The following is a 14,840-nucleotide window of genomic DNA, read 5'->3' on the forward strand; positions in this document are numbered from 1 at the left end:
GGACTATACTTTTTGCTAATAGAGTGCTTTGTGACTGTACTGGTTCTGCTGAGACGAGACTCGGTGATAGAAAGTTGAGATAAATGACTAGTTGCGACGAATGTGGAGTTCATTTGAGTATGATGATCTGAGGGTAAAATCCAGAATGAAACTTCATGGAATATTTATGTTCATCAAAATCCATGTGGTGCAATTGCCCGATTTGAAGCCCATGCTATAATATTCCTGACCTCCAAGTGATAGGATACCCACTGATGGTCCTATTTGAGAGTCTGATCTTTCATGGGCGTTCAGTTGGACATTTCACCGGCAAAGTTGGGCAAATGTTCAATGAAAAAGTTTGAGGATAGATTCTGGCTATTGAGCTGTGACATGCATGCGACTATATGGAGCTAGTTATCCACTTATTTCAAAGCTGCAAAATGCTAATGCAGCATTGCAGCAAGTTACAAATGATGTCCTCATAACTCCACAACTTCATTCTTCATATTCATGTTGAAGATAAAGGAATTCCATCATAACAAAATCTCTTGCAAAGAGGTCCTGCAATTCAAGCATTCCCACCTACACGGCTACACCAGACACAATGAGGGGAATCACTTTAAAATCAAACAATTCTTAGTAATCATTTCTATGTCCAATTGAATTTTACGAAAAGTCTAGCCATGTATCCAACAAATGAGAAATGATTCAAACGTCAATGGAGGCTTTAAAGAGTTATACTGCCTTTTTGTTTGCATATAACTATGCATCTCTCAGAACAAAAAGATACCTTTGGTTTCCTCCTTTGATGGCATTGCATGCATCCAACTCTAGTGCAGAATATTGCAGTCAACATCCCAAAAGGCAACAACTATAACCACAACTAATGACCAAATACGGCACATACTACACCAAATAGACAAAAAAGAACCTTAACCATAGACAAAGCCAGAACTTATTTCAACTGAATGTTGATATCCATTTGATGAACAATTATCATAGTTCCAACAAAAAATAGCAGTCAAAGCTGAAATCATTGAATTGAAGGAATGATGTAAGCTTTATTCTATTCTATTCTAATTATCTTGCGGTTCATGCATGTAAACCTGCATATCTCATCAAAAAAATCATCTGCGCTGCTATGGTTGCTCTTCATCTGAAGAACCTTGATCACCATGCTCTTGAGATTCTTTCCATACTTCAACAAGGACTCAAGAGTGCTCATTTTCTGTTCAGCATTCAGTGGCGATCGCACTGTGATCACCACTTCCTCCAGGCAAGGGATTACAAATCCTGAATCAACCTGACAATAGAAAAACAAATACAAGACTTGATCAAACCCTTGATGAATTTCTTGAAATATGAGTGAAATAGAACTTTAAATACTATTTCCTCACATTTTTCAGACTGTTCTTCTGACAAAGAGCAGCAAACATGGCTCCATGAATATCAAAAGTTTGCAGCCTGGGATGATTATTGAAAAAGTCCACAAAGTCGACCTCTGGGAAGGGTTGAAGAGTCTCAAAATCTCCTGTGAATTCCACCTTCATATAGAGGTGCTTCACTTCACTTGCCCATCGTAGCATACTGCTTATTGCACCCCAACACCACTGGACACCCCTAATGGATAAGGACTCCAGAGCCACAAGTTTTTCAAAATCAACCATATAGACTCTTCCTGAAAACATAACAGAAAACACAAAAACACAAATGACCTCCAACAATAATCCACAGCATCACCAAACTATCTGTTGGAGCAAAAAGAACAAGCAAATGCATACTATATTTCATTTCAAGTCATCAGAGATTCAGAGGTATTTATTACCTGCATTATTAGCAATCGAAAGATTCCTCAGGTGCTTTGCCTTCTGAACCCGAATCCAACTACAGCCTTGCACCTCAAGGACTTCAATGTTTGAGCAGTTCATGGAAAATGAGCAATTTCCCAAGCCGTAGAAGTCTAGCTTACACTGCTCCAGATGTGGCAACTCAATTGAAACAGCAACAACTCCTTCACACCCAAGCAACAACAGTTTGGTCAGATTAGGACAGGCCCGAAGCACAGTTGACAATGCAGGATCCTCCAACCTTGCACCAACAATTTCAAGGTTCTTGAGACTTGGGAAGACATCCCACTTGGGGGAACAGGTCATTAACACTCCCCAAAGCTTTAAAGACTCCAAACTCTTTGCAGCAGTTAAGCAATCCAATTTCGAAGGGCAATCATTGCGGACCTCTTGTTCAGCAAGGTTGTCCATCCGAAGCTCAAGATACCTAAGCGAGGGGCCTATTACAGTCAACCATGAAGCAAGCCCTGCACTTGAAAATGGGCTATACACAACAAGAGTTTCCAATCGTTCAATCAGAGAAATCATCTTCAATACAATGTCATCAGGAGTGTCACTGCCTGTGAGATTGTCAAAAGAGTTCCTAGGGAAGTAAAGGCTCCGAAGATATGGAAGTGAGTCCTTCCATCGCTTCGATATACAATTGCAAAGTGCCACATCTCGGGCATTATTCATGTATGACAATATGTATTGAACAATAGCATCCGGGAGAGACTCCATTCTGTGAGAACAACAATCAAAAGGGTAGCAGTCATTACCAAAACAACGATAAACTACACGAAACATACACACAAAACGAACTCCAGTATAAATGTACGACATCAATGTTCAATCTAGAAGTTCATACATCTGCTTTGCATTTGTCAAATGAAATTGGCCTTTTATGAACCCGAAATCAATATGAAGAAACCCAAGAACAGTAACCCATTGAATTCAATACAGAATTACATAGGGGTTCATAGTAGAAGTGAAAGAAAATAGCTAAAACTATTATCACGACATGGGTTCAATCTGTTTCAAGCTTTTGTTTGCGTTAGCAGAACCCGGATAGGGGTTAAGGTTTTAGAGCAATATGGGATGAACCCAAATCAGAAAACAACAAAATATACCAATATGAATAGCAATGCTAGTAGTAAATCTATGAAGAAAATCAACAACCCAGAAACGGTAAAGAGAGGAGAGGGAGCTTACAGTTGAAAATTGGAGTGTGAACTGTGAATAAGATTGTGTCAGATAAAAAATGAAGAAGTTTGAAAATGAAAAAGTTGAAAAGGGGATTGATTGGATCTGAGAGTGAGTATGAGACAAGTGAGGGAGAGAGGGGTGTTTGGTGTTTCTCAACAAAGTTTATATAAGAGATGAGAGAGTGACAGAGAGAATCCCATCTGACTTTGTTGGGAGGCGCGCTTATGCCACTCGCAAGGATTTGGGGCAGTCATTTCAAATTTCAAAATTGCGCTTTCGTTTCTGATTCGTTTTTTTTTTTTTCAATTTTTACAACCTTTCAAAAGTTTTCAAATTTTAAAAACAAAAACCAAAAACATGTTTCCAAATGCTGTTTGTATTTTGATTTTGGCATGTAACACAATCTAAGAAATCGGCAACACAGAAGCTGTAACACAACGATTTGGATGACCGCATATCATAATGTAACACACAACGGATCATTTTACTGTATAATAAATTGAAAAACAAAAAACGACCATTAAATTATTGTCATATACTTATTTCTCAAATTTTGAACCTAATACAATCATTTATAAAATGTCCAAAAGAGAAACCATATTAGAGATCAAAATAAGATCAAAACTCACTCAATTAGTTTTCATATATTGTACCACTCACTCATCCATCATACGTTATCGACTAACAACATCAAACCGAATAAAGATAATTAAATTTGTGGAGGAGAGAGAATCGTCATATCAAAGTATTGCTTAATATGATATCTAATCCCTTAAGTGTAAGATATCAATCATGTTCACAGGGTCACTTGTTGACCATAAAACTCATGTTCAACCACTTTTAGATGAAAATCCAAATATAAGGAGATTCAGACTCTCTTGCTTAACCTTTATAGTTATATGATTTCTATCAATAAAACTATCTCCTCAAGGAAAAAAAACTTTAAACGGTAATTAGGGCTAGTTTGGTATTGTTGCGTGTTGGCAGCAACAATAAAGTAAATTCCTTCTATGATACCTGAAGTATGATTACTTGGACAATTTAGTACCTGATGTATGAAAACAGACAATTTCATTTGTATAACATTTTGGTACTTCTGCTAATTTTAACTATATTTTCAGGGTTATTTTCGTCACTCTAGCTCTAAGCTCTTTAATTACACTATACTTCATTTTTTTTCCTATTATATCCAAATTGTCTCTAATTATGCCCACCCCTAAATTCCTGTAATCCTGAACCCGTCCCGATCACATCCCGAAATTTTCCGGAATGGGACGTGATGAAAATTTAGAAACGCCAATTCCATCCCGATCCTGTCTCGTTTGATTATGGTGGGATGAGACGCGTGACGAATAGTTTAAGTCCCATTTAGTCCTATCCCGTCACACTTTTAATGAAAACTTATTTTTTTTATATTTGTGTCAAAATTATACTATTTTATGTTCTTAATAACTCTCAAGTTATAACAACTCATATAATAATGGTAAATGATGATATTTTTTAACATTATATGCAATTCTTTTGTTAAAATTTATTTTTTAATGTTAAATTGTTAATGAAAAATATAGCTTTTTATAAAACATCTTAGGAATGTGGGATTAGGCTTGTCCCGTCTCTTCTCAACTGAGATTAATCCCGAGTGAGATGCATTCTTAAAAATTTTTGTCACGTCCCGATCCCGTATCGATTCAAAAGAGTGAGATAGGTCATGTGGTGAGTTTCATCCCGTCTCATCCCGTCATGTGCCCATCCCTATCAAAATTATTTCCAAAATTTTGATACAACTCCTCCACTTAGATCTATTATGTACATACTTAAATTTAAGTCTTCTTAATATAGTTGTCACATCTAAATTACTATTAGTTATATATTCAAATTGCATAAAGACGATAAATCCGTTTTGCGGAAAATAATTAGGATGTAATAAATTAAGAAGATTTTTAATTTCGATATATGCGAAGGGAATGCTAAGTGACGGAAATATATCAACATTTTGGAGATAATTGAGAGGTAATTATAGGGGGAAATAAAGTAAAGTGTGGATTTAGGGAAATTAGAGGTAAACGACGAAAATAACCCTGAAAACAAGATCAAAATTAACAGAAGTACTAAAATGGTATACAAATGAGAACTTTAGGTACCAAATTGTCCATATTCATACATCATGTACAAAATTGTCCAAATAGACATACATCAAGTACCATAGGAGGAATTTATCCGTAGCAATATGACCATTACTTGGCCACTGTACCTGCTCCACTAAGCCTAACATCAGCAGGCGGTGGCCTGGTATCGGTCCCACCCAATACATGGGTCAAGCACGAGAACGGAGCAGTCCTATGGCACTAAGAAAGAGACAAGAAAGTAAACCTCTAGCAGGGCATTAGTGTAACATTCCAATTTTTCAAGATGGTTAAATTTTATTTTCTTTTCAGAAATAAAATTTGAGGTCACCACGAGTCAGTGGTATTTTTTTGGTGAATTTTTCAAAGTCCCAGTCTATTTTTAACGATTTTCCGAAGTATGGTCAAAATTGGTCAATGTGATGATGTGTTGCCTTCTCATTGGCCGAGAATGATTACGTGGACATTACGTTCAGCTGGCTAACGTGTCAACTACTTTCCCTTGAGTCAGACAAGTGGAGATTCAATGATGTGTCTATGAATGACAAGTGGTAGAAGCTTATTAGTGAAAATATGACCATTGTCACTCTGTGATTGGTCTTTGCTCCCTCATTTTTAATCCACACTGATTTTTTGGGAAATAAATTTGCCGACCACCCTTTATTTGCCCACCTCTTTAAACTCATACCATGTGTCCAATTGCTCAATTATTATCTAAATATGAGTTGGAAAAAGCCACATGACATGAGTTTAAAATGATGAGCATAAAGTGGGCGAATGAATGGTGGTCGGCAAATTTGCTTCCGATTTTCAGAGACATTGTCTCTCTATAGAATTTCTCTCTCCTCTATTATATTATTATTATTAATTCACAGTGAAACTTCCACATATCATAACTTTTGATTTATAATTCTAATTCTTTGATCCTCGAGTGACTATGGGTTCGTATTGACGTCCTCTTTATATCCTAGAAGTTTGAGTTAGATCCAACAATGATTTATAAAAGGCTATGTTTAGGGATTCTATTTACGTTTCGTACATGGGTAGCGTGCCGAGGTGAGTAGTTTATGTAATGTGTTTCAAATATTTTTATATGCTCTTAAAATAGTCGAAAAACATATTTTAGATCTATTTCGAAATATTTCTCTATTTTTAAGTGAAACAAGTCTATTTGCAAAATACGTGTGATATATATATATATATATATATATATATATTATGTGTTGGATCCATTTTGTGACAAGTCATGGAAGATTTAAACTTCTTGACTAGACATTTAAAGTGAGGGTGTGACACACAAAGGTATAGGGAAAGTGGCTATTAGATTCCCCTGGAGCCTACTAAATTAAAGGATATCTAATAAAAAAGGAGGATGCGATGTGATAAATTGATATGATCGATATGTATACAATATATATTATTTTATAGTGTGTGTAAAAATGATATTGCTTCATTGGCATATCACATGATTTACTCAGTGAGCACGTGGTTTTACTCACCCACCTCTTTTTAATACTTTTTGCAGAGCAGTGTCTATGTTTTACCGAGCTGGGGTTAGACAAGTCTAGAAAGAAGAGCCTAGAAGCAAGACTTTTTTTTATTTACATTCCACTCTGTAACATTTAACTCATGCGTTGGGAACGGCGTCCGGTGTGGTAACCGACCTTGGGACCGGAGCGTGACAATTAGTCCCACATCGAATATAGCCCAAAGGATCGTTCTCTAGTTGGTTTTATAAAGACTGTAGCCAACATCAATTGAAGGTAATGTATACTTTGACTATACATTGTTTATCATCGACTGAGTTTAATACTGACTTAAGCATCAGAGTGTAATTGAACGGTACCACTGGACAGTCACTTCTTAATTGTTGTCAATTGAGTGTGATTAGTTGATTACCCAACATGTACCAATCAGAGAGTTGCACGAGAGAAACACTACGATTTAAAAAACAATTCATTCATGTTGTGTTGTGAATTAAAACAGTTTTGTATTTTCGTTTTTGGTGAACATTTACTTTTAAAAACTTTTGTTAGATCATAGAGTTTTATTTTCAATTTTTTTACAACACTTCCTAATAGTGACTATGAGGCTACTTTTAAAATCTGGTACCAACGCTATACAATTTTAGAAAAAAAAATTATTTAATTTTCAAACATAATCAAATGAAAAGGTTTACATAGAAACAGATTTTTCAGACAACCAAATTTTAGACCTCGATGCTTAATGGACCTGGTAAGAGGTTTTAATTGATAATAAAACTAATTAAAATCTTTCATTTTTAGAAATTATATTTGTAAGAGGGTGTTTTTGATGCGGTACGACTAGGCCTAAAGTCGATCGAGGAAATGATCCAAAAACGATTTTGTCGTGATTGGCTTGATGGTAACATCAATGATCTAAACCAATTTCACAAGAATCAAACTTACATAGAAATATGGTGGCTTAGGTCGGTGTTGTGATTAAGAATTCTAGGGCTCTATTCAAGGATTCTAACTGATGTGTTCTTAGGAATCCAGTTGTTGTGTCACCAAGAATCTTGTTGTTGGGTTTGCTATTGGGAATATATTCGTTTATGGGGTTTTGGTACACACTACTACAAAAATAGCGATACACAATAGTGAATTCTAGTTGTTTGATGGCCAACCGTTGTATGTTCAGCTCTTGTGTGATTGAAAATGTCATATCGGTCACACAACTGTGGATCACCGTTGTGTGATGCTCGGCAGCTCCTCACAGCAGCTCCTCGACAGTTCGTTAATGCTGGGCTCTATTATACAACAAACGTGTTTTGTGACATATTAAGTTTGTTGTATCTTTGTGAATCAGACAATGAACTATAAACCTGAGTTTCATTGTGTGTTTGGAACTTGTACAACAAAGGTTTTAATAGAATTTTTTGTGTGAAGATGGACCTCGGCATGATGGTCGAAAGAGATGCTCGACAATTAGGTCTTCAGACAACTGATACTATCTAAACATAGTTGTGTGAAACCTAAGTTTCATTGTGTGTTTATCTTTCTGCGACAATCTATTTCAAGTGTTATGTTGTGTGTATCCTTATTGCACAACAAACTTTTTAATGCATTTTGTTGTGTGCTAGTTCATCATACAACAACTTTTTCAGTTGTACTCATTCTGTTTAGTTGTACGAGTTCAATGAGATCATATTCTTTTGAATTTTCTGTTGGGTGAACTACTAAGATCATATTGTAAATTCAATAAAAGCCATATCAAATAAACCATACCAAAAGATCCATAAACCATATCATTCAAGTATTCAAATATCCAAAGCTCTTCAGATTCCTAGTAGCTATTGAATGAAAACGTACAAGCTCCTACATATACTTGGCTATGACAAACTTAGCCCACGTACTCCTCCCTAATCTTATCAATATCAGCTTGGCTCTTAATCCAGAATTTATGGATATGATTAGCCAATGCACCAGTCTCATTAAAAAAGTTTAATTCCGAGTCCTTGTAAGCGATATAATGAACCTGCAAATCAGAGTGTTAGAATTCGTACATGTAATAGGAAAGCTGAGTTCTAAAAGATAATTACTTGAGAAAAGATCACGATCAGTAAAGAGAAAATAACCAGCCTTCTAGTTTTAGTATCACGTACATTATTAACTATAGGTAGTAGATTATTCATATGATGTGCTCCATCACAAAACCTCTCGTGGTTAATGAGGACCTTGAGTTGAAGAGTTTAATCTATTTAGGATGCAATGGTTAAACCAACTCATGAGTTTTAGACTTGTGTCAAAAGTTAGCTGAAATAATATTATAGAGAACATCCATCATGCAATCCAAGTAGCAGTCGTATATAAGATTTGCAGATGTACATAACAAAGTCCAACAAGAATTTGAGATTACCAGGTGCGGGAACAATCACCAATGAGGACGTGAAAAATATGCTGGTTTGTTGCCATCTAAACTTGTGTTAGAGAGTGGAGAGATAAACACCACATTAAGCAATTGGTTCTCCGAGGAATACCTGCAGCTATAAAAGATAAATAAGGTCAGAGTTGTTTCATGTGTTTCCAACACTAGCTTGTCTTCATATATTAAACTCGTAAACAAACGGAAAACAGTGATGATGTAATTTTCAGAACATCTTGCTATTTGTAAATAGATATTTAAACATCTAACAGGAACAAGATAAATAGAGACGTATGCACACAGAGCTTATACTATATTTCACTCAATTAACATATTTTTAAAAATAAAGGGATTTCAAACAATGAAATGAAATAGAGATGTATGCATGCAATTTGCATTAAGAAGGATGCAAAATTAATATGAAAACAGCAATGCATTCAATTACAATATGGAAGATAACAAAAATGCATAGTTTAAACCATTAATATTTATGAGAACTAAGATTTTAATTACCTGGTGTTCTACGGATTAAAAGATGAAAATATATATTCTTAGAAGTAGCCAATTAATGTGATATCAAATCAATTTCTAGACAGCATAAACTCAAAGGTTGAACACAACAATTGCAAATGCAATGCCAAGTCACAGCTATGGACATCAAATGTCAGTATCAAAGTCAAGATTATACACACAACTAAATCCTTCAAGGACTTAAGAACACTTAGAAACCCAGGTAATATACCAACCAATCTCAGATATGGACCCCAATCCAGTCAAAAAAGCCAAGTTCCAGAGCCATATGTAGCATCTAAATTTACCCAATACTCAGTGGAATGGGAACCACAATCTCAATAACCCTTTGTCATCAATAAATAAAACAAAAGAGAGCATGAATTTAAATCAAGCATAATAATATGGAAATTTGATAGCACTCACCATAAAAGGCAAAGGCTAAACAACCCCGGTTCTCCTCTGTACTCATTCTTCTACTTTCGGGAGACGACTCTCTCTTGTTCTTCTAATTTCGAGAGAGAGACCCTTCAATTATGAAAGTCATTCATAATTGCCACTTCTCTGTTGTTCTGCCAATGTAAAGATGCTTATCTCGGTTCCAATAACCTCTACACAAAGTAGCTGAAATTCTAATAAGAGCTCCAACACATGCAGCTAATATTTAGATCTAAAAATAAACAACATAATTCTACACATTCAATTAGCTATAACAGATTCAAAAGTAGCATCGGAGTTCAAAATAGGCTTGGAAGTTACTGCCGACGGTGGAGATCTAGTAGGCCGCGCAGGGAACTGGAAACCGAGATCATCGTCTTCGTTGTCGTCTTCATCGGCTTTGGTTTGCGACGCCATGACATGCGCTAACCACTGCTCAGCGGGTTTCGCGGTGAAGTTCTGGTTTCGCTTGTCGGTGGAGAATCCCCAATTCATCAAAACCAGTAGGTCGGTAGAGTTAGACCAAAAGGGGATCTGGGCCATTATAGGTGAGGAGAGAAGATGCACATTGGGGCTTTGCAGTGGAACTCGTCATCAAGGATTCCGACGCGGGTGAACTGGCATGGAGGAAGGGACGGTGGCAGTGGCGGGGAAGAGGAGGGACTTAAAGGGAAGGGGCCGAGGAAGTGGCGGTTTAGGGGGGAGAGAGAGAGAGTCAGACCTTCTTCTTTTTCTTGTTTTGAGAAGGAAGAAAGGAGAGTAAATGTGAGAGGGTCCTAGTGTCATACAGAGTAAATGTGCTAAGTGGTGGGTAGCGATTTAATGTCTATATCTCAGACAACAAAAGTTTTAAGTTAAGAGTGAAATTTCCATCCAAGGGGAATTGGCAACATTGGTACGTTTGAGGGAATGACAAATTTTGTGTGGCATGGCAGGTTTGGCTTCTCATTTACAAAAGAGTTTTAAACTCTATTATTGTATGAGTTCCCATGTTAACATGTCAAAATAAACTTTGAAATACCAAAGTGAATGAGGTAATTCCCGTCTAGCTAGGGCTTGAGTAAAAGTGATTCTAACATCCCATCACACAACAAAATAAGCATTTTTTTATTGTGTGAATATTATTATTTTTATTTTTTATACTATACGTTTGGGGTGAATCACGCATTTTGCCGCAAATAGGTGAGCGAATCATGTAAAACATAAATGTATATTTCACTATAGTGATCACATCTTACGTATGGTCAAATTTCTTTAAAGATTGAGAAAATCGAAGATGAGTAGTTAAAAACATGTTGTGTATAATAAGTACGTATCAGCCATGTGTACGGTTAATTTTGCAAATCAAGATCTAAACATTTCTAAAAACATGTCGATTTAGTACCATACAAGTGTTTTGTTGATGACGTACACTATATTATCTTACGATTGATTGATTGAATTTCATCTGTTTGTGACTATTGATCATTTGAAGTAAATTAAACTGAGAATACATGACACGTATGAAAGAAGATGTCACAACAAAAAAACAGGGCAAAGCCCACTTTTGTCAGAAAAGAATATAGCAATTGTGGGTTAAATATCTCACGAATGTGTTTCTATGATAAATGCGTGCAGCCTCGAATTTTAAATTGTTTCACTGATAAAACCTAATTGCTTACTCTTTTAAATATGTTACGACCCGGAATTTTCATCATAATTATTGTCGGTTAATATTGAGTGTAATTATTATTTTTGATCCAAATTTTAAGAGTTGATTGATCGTTTGGGTCAAAGATATGTTAGTTAAACTCGTGGACTCTATGTTAGTTTAAATCGAAGTTCGACAAAGCGGAGTTCTTTTTGGAAAGTTACTATTTTAAATAGGGAGTTTAAAAGAGGAAATTACCATTTTGGGAGAGAAGAGAAAAAAACAAAAATAAAACAGAGACAGACATCATAATATTTTTTCCCGAGCCCGGCCCCCCTTCTCTGCCGTCCTTTTCTCGCCGTCGATTAGACGCCATCCGGCCGATTTAGACTGGCGCACTAGTTTCAAAAGGAAGCTTGCTCGATCATCGTCATTTTTGGGTAGGTGGCCGACCTTGTCTCACTGCCCCTACTCTGACCACCACCAATGACCTTCAAATTTCACCAGCACAACCTAAAACAACATTTCTAACAACTTTCTCAATTGCAAAACGAGCTTGGAGAATTCCAAACGCCCTCTCCATATCTTTTTGAACAACTCTTGCTTCTTTGTGAAGTGAGCTTGTTGTGGCGTAATTGGATTTCTGATTGCTTTCACAAAAGTCCCCCATTTAGGGTAGATCCTGTCGACAAGGGAGTAGCACTAGCCATAATCTTGATATGTGTAACATCCTGATTTTTCAAGTTGGTCCAATTTTATTTTCATTTTAAAAATAGAAACTAGAGGTTGCCGGGTCGCTACAAGTGCATGGTATTTTTCGGATAATTTTTCGGACTCCTAAACTATTTTTAACAATTTTTAGAAGATTGTCTCAAAGTGTGGATTGGTGATGATGTGTTGCATTGCAATTGGTCACTAGTAGGTGAGACTTGGTGCCCACGGACCAGCAGCCATACGTGGTGCCCACGGACCAGCAGCCATACGTGGTGCAAATGAGAGAGTTATTAATAGGCATAAATGCCAATTTGCACCCCAAATTTGGCTGAAATTGTCAATTTACACCCCGAACTTGCATTTGAGTCAATTTACCTCCTAAACTTGGTAAAAATTGCCGATTTACACCCCGAACTTGTATTTGAGTCAATTTACCTCCTAAACTTGGTAAAAATTGCCGATTTGCACCCTATCCGTTAAATTTAACTGTTTCTATTCAATTTTGCGTCACATGTCATGCATTTAAGGGGTAATATTGTCATTATATATTTATTCATATTGAATAATGAAATAAATTAATAAAATTACTTAAGAGGAACACTTGCTACAATGTTTGTTTTTTCGAAACATGTTATTGATTTATATATTTATTATTTTATGTGATATGGTATGTTAAAAGATATTAGAAAAAATATAAATAAATAAATACATTGAAAATTAAAAATAAATTTGTGTTCCGAGAGAATTACTATTCTACCATTGTGTGTGTCTTAGCCTTATTAGGTTTTCTGTTAGAGATAGATTCGCATCTCTGTAATAGATTAGGACTCCGAATTCTACGGGATTGTGGTTATGTAATGCCTATATATTGGCCTCATTATCAATCAATAAACGGTTACGTTCTGTTCTATTATGTCGTTATTATTCTCATTTTGTTCATCCTCCAACAATGTGTACATATAAAAATATATTTATACACAACACACTATATTTGAATGGGTAGATATATTGAATATATAATTCAAAGTAGGGTTAAGTAGGTAGAAAAAAAGATGTAAATAAATAATTTGATTAACAAAATAATCCTCATTTTAAAGAATATTTTTATTTGTTTTTAAGAAAAATATAAATATATAATGACAATACTACCCCTTAAATGCATGACATGTGACGCAAAATTAGATAGAAAGAGTTAAATTTAACAGATGGGGTGCAAATCGGCAATTTTTACCAAGTTTAGGAGGTAAATTGACTCAAATACAAATTCGGGGTGTAAATCGGCAATTTTTACCAAGTTTAGAAGGTAAATTGACTCAAATGCAAGTTCGGGGTGCAAATTGACAATTTCAGCCAAGTTTATGGTACAAATCGGCATTTATGCCTTATTAATAAGTGGTCGACAAGTGTCGAGTGGAGAACAAGAAATGCATTAGATGTTGACAAGTGGCGTTACACTATTGGCTGTTATTTCCTATTAGTTTTCACTCACATTTTCAGAGAGTTTTATCTCTCATATTTGTTATTAGTTTATTAGTTTTCTAGTATTTAGCGACAATGTTTAAAGTGAAGAATGGGTCAACATGATGATATTTGGCCCTTGTTTTATGGAGTATGGCGACATAAGGTGGATGGTTTACTCTGCTAAGTCTTGAGGATGACCTTTGTGATTCCTTTTACCTTGAAAATATATCCATGTCGAGCCTAACCTATCCTTTTCTAAAGATCCGCATGATTCTTAAAATGAGTAGCTCTTGATCTGTGGAGTTTGTTTCACGAGTAAGCATATGGTTTGGGTTCATTTGTGCATATGATTGGTATCTTTCATGAGGTTTTCGATTTCACTATGTTTATAACTCTTGTGTGTGAAAAGCTTTTAAGCATATGCCATGTTCTTAAGAGAAAAGATTTGGAGTGCATATCTTTTGTGAGTTGAATTTGAATTTGCTTTGAACATGTCGAGCTTAATTTCACCTTTGTTTCTACCATGTCTTACTTGTTAACTGAAATCTCATATTTATTAACCATTGAATTCATCTTATCTATTTTGATTGAGTGTTATTCTTGATGCGATGAGTTTGAAGATCTCTGAGACAAAATGTTGAAGGCATTATTAGTTGTGTCGTTAGTTTTGTTGCTTTGATTTTGTTTTATGTTTTGATTTCCCTTTTTAGTGTTTGCTAACGGACTAGCAAAGTCTAAGTGTGGGGTTGTTGATAGAGCACAAAGTGTGACGTTCTTAATGTATATATGCCCTATTCTTATGCTTTGTTACTTCTTATTTAGTTGTTTTAGGTTCATATTTATCATTTGTGTGTTTTAGTAGAGCTATGCCGAATTTGAATGACTTGATGATGAAATTGTGCTAAGTGTTAGAAATCCTTATTGAGCTAGGATTCCTTACTCGACTAGGACTCTACTTTTCTATTTTCATTCTTTCATATTCTTAATCGTCGAATTCTTTTCAGGAAAGACAAATCATATTTGGAAAGGAAGTAGAGTTGCCAGGATGCATTCCTAGTGAGACAA

At 35.6% G+C, this 14,840-nt stretch overlaps 1 protein-coding gene across 3 annotated transcripts; it reads right to left on the reverse strand.

Moving 5' to 3' along the window:
- Positions 1-918: 918 nt before the first annotated feature.
- LOC126793530 (F-box protein At1g10780) lies at positions 919-10,729 on the reverse strand. 3 transcript variants are annotated; one of them, XM_050520083.1, is made up of 5 exons: positions 10,292-10,729; positions 9,959-10,143; positions 1,808-2,550; positions 1,380-1,660; positions 919-1,285 (listed from the first exon to the last, which is right to left on the reverse strand). In XM_050520083.1, the coding sequence occupies exons 3-5, from the start codon at positions 2,547-2,549 to the stop codon at positions 1,049-1,051; spliced, it is 1,260 nt and encodes a 419-aa protein (XP_050376040.1). In that variant the 5' UTR covers position 2,550; positions 9,959-10,143; positions 10,292-10,729; the 3' UTR covers positions 919-1,048. The 3 variants fall into 3 exon arrangements, with proteins under 3 accessions (XP_050376040.1, XP_050376038.1, XP_050376039.1); XM_050520081.1 differs by having other exon boundaries at positions 9,959-10,729; XM_050520082.1 differs by lacking the exons at positions 9,959-10,143; positions 10,292-10,729 and adding an exon at positions 3,021-3,133.
- Positions 10,730-14,840: the final 4,111 nt, after the last annotated feature.

The sequence above is a fragment of the Argentina anserina genome, chromosome 5 (assembly GCF_933775445.1).
Source record: "Argentina anserina chromosome 5, drPotAnse1.1, whole genome shotgun sequence".
NCBI classification, from domain to species: Eukaryota; Viridiplantae; Streptophyta; class Magnoliopsida; order Rosales; family Rosaceae; genus Argentina; species Argentina anserina.